This window comes from Ovis canadensis, chromosome 8, assembly GCF_042477335.2.
Source record: "Ovis canadensis isolate MfBH-ARS-UI-01 breed Bighorn chromosome 8, ARS-UI_OviCan_v2, whole genome shotgun sequence".
Classification (NCBI taxonomy): Eukaryota; Metazoa; Chordata; class Mammalia; order Artiodactyla; family Bovidae; genus Ovis; species Ovis canadensis.
In genome coordinates, this window is record NC_091252.1 from 31,707,266 (window position 1) to 31,714,507 (window position 7,242).

Here is a 7,242-nt window from a genome sequence, read left to right on the forward strand (position 1 = left end):
ATTTTATTTTTATATGGTCAAATTATCATGTTTTGGATATGCTGGCTTAAAAAATATTAAAATCAATCTCATCTGTCTCATCTTACTTTTTTAACGTGGCTTCTAGAAAATTTCGAATTAAATGTGTGGTCGCATTATATTTTTTTTGGACAATGCTGGACTAGATGTTAGGGCAGAAAGAGACACTGGATAAACTGGAAAATAAGTGGCAGAAGAGGGAAAAAGACTTGATAGTGGTGTGACAGAAAAGCCACAGAGGAAGCTTTATGCATTTATTTAAGCGGACATTATCAGTGGATTCAAACTCTAGACACGTACCTAGAAGATCAGTAACAGTAAAAACGAGCCATTGAGTTTTTGTCCAGGTAATGGACGAGAAATGGACAAGACAGAGGTATGTGATCAGTGGTAAGGTAAGTGAACAGATAGCTACTCTCAAGAAATAGCAAAGAGAAGAAAAATAACAGCAATATTGGAGAGTATAGCAGGTTTGAGATAATTTTATTTTTATCAACACAGAAGAGATCTGAATATGTTTGTAGACATTAGGAAAGGAAAAACTGAAAAAAACACGGTGGACAAAAGAAATAACGGATGAACAGGAACCCGTAACTGAAGGCTCCGCAAAGATTGTCATGAGAGATATATAAAAGCTAACGTTACCAACAGAGAGAAAACGTGACTGCTTATTTTATATTCATATTTCCACTGAGTCATTTGTGCCTGCCATTTGTCTTGAATGGAAAAGAGGGTGATATAAAAAAATTATTATCTGGGAAAGAAAACCAAAGGAAGAACCTGGACCATGTTCAATCCCTCCCTCCCCTTCCTGCTCTTTGGAAGTGTGTGGATTCCACCCATTCACTTGGGTATCCACGTGCATTTCCTTTTCATGATGCTGGCACCTTCAGCCGTGCCTTTGAGGTTATAAAAATGATTCATTTAGATTATTCCACCAGAAGACTTCCCTGGTGGCTCAGTGGTATAGAGTCCGCCTGCCAATGCAGGAGACACAAGTTCGATTCCTGGTCTGAGAAGATCCCACATGACACGGAGCAACAGCCTGTGTACTACAACTACTGAGTCTGTGCTTTAGAGCCCGGGAACCACAACTCCTGAAAGCCGTGCACCCTCGAGTCTGTGTCCTGCAACAAGTGAACCCACCGCAATGAGGAGCCTGTGCACCACAGCTACAGAGTAGCCCCCACTCGCTGAAACTAGAGAAAAGCCCGAGCAGCCGCAAAGATGCTGTAGAGCCAAAATTAAATAAATAACGTAAAATTAATGAAAATAATAAAAATAATGAAAAGATTATTTCACCAGAAAAAAATGATTTTTCTGTGTAAATTTAGCTTTTTAAACATTATTCTACAATCCATTTATTTTTTTCTTTTTAGGTCTTAATAGTTAGTAAAGCAGTTCTCTGCTTTATCAAGAAGAGAATACCTAGTTCTATTCACCGATAAAGACAATCCTTGTTTCACACTGTCTTAGTCCTCATGTAAAGGTACCATGTGGACAGATCTGAAATGTGCTCACTCATGTGCCTTACTTTGAATGGCCTCTTGTTCCCAGTCGCCGAGTCGTCAAGAGGGGAAACTTTTGACGAATTGTCTGAAACGAAAGTCAATTACTTTAGTTTTCACAAGGTGTGTGGTTCTATTGCAAGCCTCTCACGACCAATTAATTCTAGAAAACAAATGCTGAGCTTTGAGTAAATAGTTAGTCTGGAAAAAACAATGTCATGCACATATTGATACATAATGACACGGCTGCACAGGGAGAGAGGGGTTTTTTTGATGATATTGTTTCATTGCCCTTTTCTCAATTTCCAAAGCAGATTATACCCATATGTGCTCTTGCTTGATGTTATTACTAGAACAATTACTTTATTTATATAAATAAAGTTTCCAAATTCTTCTTCTTTGTGGGAAGATCTGGGTTTCTTTATAGTAATTCTTTGCAGAGATTTATCCAAATTAAATATCTATCTCCAGCTCTGAAAGGACATGGAAATTTTCTTTGTCTTACCAGATCTCCACAGCAGTGTTTTAAATTTTTTCTTTTCTGTGGTTTCAGATTTTAGTGTTTTAAATTCTTTTCCTCTAAACTGGCTAAAAATTAGCGCTTGATTAATGAACAAAAATCTCTTCTGCATAAAACAGCAGTTTTAATGTGAATCTTAGGAGATCTAGACATGATCTTCTAAAGACTCCATGGCAAACTTTATGTATTAATATGCATCAATTTCTTGAGGACTGGTTCTGTAGTTTTTATCACATCCTCAGTGTTTCATGGCTCCCCAAACAGTTAAGAATTACTATCATAAGGAGGCCTAGTAAAATATTACAGCTAAAAGGGATGTTAGAAGTCGTCTTATGCAACCTCCTCATTTTATAGAATGAGTGAACTGAGTTTTGAGGAGATTAAGTGCTTTTCAGGTCTCCCAACAAATTAGAGCCTAGGCTGGAACCAAAATCACTGGATTACCATGCCCTTATCACACTGCGTGCTGTAAACAGATAAGTTTTCAAAATAAATTCATAAATTATTTTATTTTTTAAAAAAAACTGAGAAGCCAGACCATAGTCATCATTATTTTCTAATACAATGAGTCCCTCTACAGGTTAGAATTTGGATTTCAGTTGATAAGAGATGTAATAGTTGAGATCTAAACTTCCAATTTTTCTGGGATATCTGAGATTTTAAGACAATAGAGCAGGACAAGAATCTCAAAAAACAAGACTTTCTCAAGAGATAAATACTATTTCCAAATTCTTAAAATGAGTCCTATGTATGTACATACAGTAGCATTCAGTTATAGCAATTCCCATCCTAACCACACAGGTTCAGTAAAAACGAATGTTTTTAAAGGAGAGAAATTTAACCAATCCCGTCACAACATCTCAGGAGTTTGGGGTGTAAATATACTTAAGAGCAAATGGAGAATTAAGAGAGCTGTTTATGAGATAGAATAAATGCAATCACCAAATATATTAACGAGATACTTGTCATTTCCACTTGATTTTGCTTCTCAGTACAGGCCATATAATTCTTTTTAATGTATCCCTCTTTGAAGGGAATGAAGCTTATTTGAAGCTTCTTTTAAGGTCACATTAAATCTGGTAGCCAGGGTTCTAATATTTAAAACATACAGAATTACAGTTCAAGGTAAAACAAATAGTAGGTAAAATCTACATTAAACATATAGCAGTTCCAAATGCAGTCTTTAAGAGATTTCATTTACAAAACAGATTTCTTAATATTCTGTAAGAAAACTTGAACAGTTAAGTTTGTTTCCATACTGTTTGCCTCACACGACTTCAGTTGTAAGGTAGTATAGCCAAAATGTGTTATTTACCTTTCCAAAGGTGGCCGCGCAGGCTGGCTCTAATTTCTCTTTCCTGCAGAAATCTAAGTAGTGTGCATAAAGGATGCACCGTGGTAAGCAAACTCCTTCACATACAATGTAATTCTCTTCAAGCCTAAGAAAAAGGGCAAAGAATTAGTTCAAACCTTTTCTTTATTTCTTCTTTCCTTCCCCCTCTCACATTGTTTTACTGCTCCCTTTGAACACAGACTCTATATAAAAGTGTTCATGTTCTTTTATTCTGGATAATATTGAAAATATGATCACAAGGATTAAAGTTAGAAGAGCAAGAACCTCAATGAACACCTGTTAGTGCAGTTAAAACACCCACGGCCAAGACAAAATCACTTCTGCCTGGTCCACCTGCCTGAATAAGCCTTACTTCTGAGTAAATCTTCACTGTTCATCATGCTTTGCTCTGTGATATCCAAATATGAATGGTGAAATTGAAGGTGATGGATTTTTAAAATAACATTGTCGAGAGGCTTCCTACAATCTCTTACTTTCACTCCCAAACTGGCTCTGAACATTGAATAGTTACGGAAGTATGGTGACACATTTATTTGCAAAATACATAAGAATACATTAACTGTAAGTTTGAAATAGTACCAGTTTACCTCTATCTCTACCCTTTTTTGCTGTAATTAGTACTTATCATTACCTAAAAGATCCTGTACTCACGAAACATAATGTTATTCTCTATGGATGCCGCCAAACGTGACACTAAATTCGGTTCTATATTATAAACATAATCATATAATCTTTGAAAATTTAGAAATAATTCCACTTAATTTGGATACCAGCAATTGCAATTGCACACAATTTATATAAAGGTAATAACATATATTTAAGTGTTACAAATACCTGAACAGCCATCAAGAAATCAGAACTTGTGGATTCTAGTCTCAATTCTTCCACCCTTTCAGTAGACGATAATGGCTAAAATTTACTTACTTTCTTTTTATGTACAGTAAAATCATAATTAGTACTATACAAGAGCAACACAATATAGAATATACATTTAGGTTAAAATTGAGTGAAACTCTTCAAGATCTCTGATTTAACATGTTCCCAAGGTGCGTGAGATAAAAGCTACAGGATGTTTCCTGGGATTTGGTTCTTTTTTTCCTTTGTCTTAGAAAGATGGAAATCCCAGTAAAATTTACATACACAAAACCAAACACCTAGTTGACAGTGAAAATTGAAGCTACTCAGGCACTTTAATTTTTAATTCTAATTTTTAACATCCCCACTCTAATCTGTAGTCGTAAGGGAAAATTATCAAAAGGTAAATAACTCATGTAGGTTTTTTTAAAACTATATATTTCTGGGAGGGGGTGAGAGTGTGGAAAGTTCAAACAAAAATGATGACATTTTATAGTCTCAAAACATATGAAAATTACTGAGAAATATTCAACTGTTTTAACTATATTTAAATGACACATATAATGTCCACTTTTTCACCTGGCTGTATTGATATTGTTGGCATTGTTTTTGTCTTCAAAATACTGACTAATCCTAGACATAAATACAATCTTAATTTTGGATATGACTTTTTTCTTTAATTGTAATGTATTTATATTTATAAAATAAAAACCCATTTGTTTCCATTCATTCAAATTGAATGGAAGTGATCATTCAAAAAGCCTTCATAATATATCTGAAGTCAAAACCTTTTTGCTCCAATTATCCTAAAGAAAATAGCTGTTTCCTAAATATTTAAGATAATTAGCTCAATTATTTACTGCCCTAGTATATTCTCAACTAATAAATGAAATATCAATTTCAATAGATTAGCCATAATTTTAGAAGGATATTAAACTTATATTTCAAATGTTTGGAAGAATTAAGGACACAATCACAAACAGTATATGCAAATTGTAATTCAATGTTTAAATGAAATAAAATGTACTAGTTTTTATTAAGATACTGCTTTTTCTATTGTATTTTTTTAAGATTTAGATCACATTTTACATATAAACAGATTGTGTAACTTATTAGCAAATAGACATTTTTACTTATTTGCATCCTATTTGGAATTTGGGAGGAAATTTCTTTACCCTACATAGGGAAGTTTAATATTATGTTTTTACTTTAGATTCCTCTTCCTTTTGAAACAATATTATAAAAGTTTCTGTAGGACTTTTACTTAGAGAGCCTACTGATAAACTCTTGGTTTTAGAAGATTTTCCATAAAATCTAATTAGTGATATTTCACTGTAATAAATCATATATAAAAGCTACTTTTAAAATAGTTGAATATTTATTTAAGTTAATAGCACCATTTTAAATGATTGATCTATGTCTTCTAGTTCAAACATATTTCATCTTATGGCTGAATTGATACACAACTGATACACAATTTTGAATTTGCACTCTATGGTAAAAGGTAGGGTTAAGATCCTTCCTCTTTTTAACTTATTTTTTAAGAATCACGTTTTATAAACATAAAAGCTTATGAGTTGATTGCATGTTGAACAAGTCATTAAAATTCATTATTGCTTACATTCAAAGGAATTACAATAATGAAACTACAACAAAGAAATTACAAAATTACAAAGAAGTTAGCCAATAATGAACAAAGTGATGGTTTTTATTTGCATTGCAGATCATTTTTCACCTTTACCAGAATATGTCTCTATACAAAACATTCAGTGAAAACAATTTTTGGATGAATTTCTAATTGGTCTTTTAAACTCCTGCAAGAACGTTTGAGAGAACCAAATGGAAAAAAGCAAAGAATCTGAATATACTGACTTTCAAAATTCAAGGGTACCCTTGAGCGAGCCTTACCACTGCAGGGTGAGCTGGGTCTGCTTCTTTTTATCCTTCATAATCTGCGTGATGGTTTTCTTCTGTGAGAGGTGTGGATCGGTTGCTTTAGTTTTGCTGTCTGGATTATCCGCATCCTCTTCTTCGGAGGAAAAGTTACCATTGCTTAAATGCATTTCTAATTGCCAGTTGAAAAGATAAAGAAAACCAGAATATAAAATCAATTAATTAGCTCTAAATGTATCTTGGCGTCAAACGGGGTGGTCTATGGGGGGTTCGGAGGAGAGTTATACAAAATCCCTTAGACTTAATTTCTATTCGACCAGCATTTTCCTAGGGGAAACACATGTACGTTTGCGATGTGTTTATTATTGGAGGCCCTTTTAAAACTACATCCGAGTCCCAGTCACGTCCCGGGAGGGCAGAGCACTCACCGGCTTTAACTCCCCCGGGCAGCTCCGAGTCGTCCGCTTTCTCCCCGCTGCCCAGCTCGCGCCCCGGCTGCGCTTCGCCCGCCAGGTACACCCTTTCTTCGGGGTAAACGAGCAAACCCTTGCCCAGGAGCTGCACACAACACTCCTGGACTTCGGGGGAAACCGGGGGAGAAGCCTGCGCCTGCAGGAAGGCGTCTTCCAGCTCCGGGACCTTGGCCATCCTCCTGGCCGCCGAGACTTGGGCGCCCGCCGCTCGACCGGCGCCCAGCGGAGCCGGGAGGCCGGGGCGGGGCGGGGCGGGGCGGGGCTGCGGACCCGGGGCCGCTGGGGCGGAGGCGCAGGCCGAGGCTCGGGATCCCCCGGCGTCTCGGAGAAGGAAGGCCCGGCCCAGGGGCAGCTCTGACAGCCCAGGGAACCGGGTGGGCCGAGGCGGGACTGCCCGTCTCCACCTGCCTGCCATCCTGACAGATGCTCCGCTCAGAACTCACTTCTCACCTGCGCGAGTCAAGCCTGAGCAATGAAGTCCCTTTCCCCACATCTCTTCCCTCTGTTTCCTCTTCTCCCATCTTGAGCTGGGACCGAGGACACTTTTCCACACCCAAAGCTCTCCAAGGAACCAAGAAAGCGACACTGTCATCTCGGGGTGGGGTGGGGGGCCGAGGGAGG

At 37.1% G+C, this 7,242-nt stretch overlaps 1 protein-coding gene across 1 annotated transcript in view; it reads right to left on the bottom strand.

Moving 5' to 3' along the window:
• RFX6 (regulatory factor X6) overlaps window positions 1-6,796 on the bottom strand; it is a 51,124-nt gene extending 44,328 nt beyond the window's left edge. Inside the window, exons 1-4 of the mRNA XM_069599175.1 lie at window positions 6,577-6,796; window positions 6,164-6,320; window positions 3,362-3,485; window positions 1,553-1,614 (exon numbers count right to left, since the gene is read on the bottom strand). Of these exons, the coding sequence (XP_069455276.1) occupies window positions 1,553-1,614; window positions 3,362-3,485; window positions 6,164-6,320; window positions 6,577-6,796 (563 nt within the window). The remainder of the gene's footprint in view (window positions 1-1,552; window positions 1,615-3,361; window positions 3,486-6,163; window positions 6,321-6,576) is intronic.
• Between the last annotated feature and the right edge of the window lie 446 nt (window positions 6,797-7,242).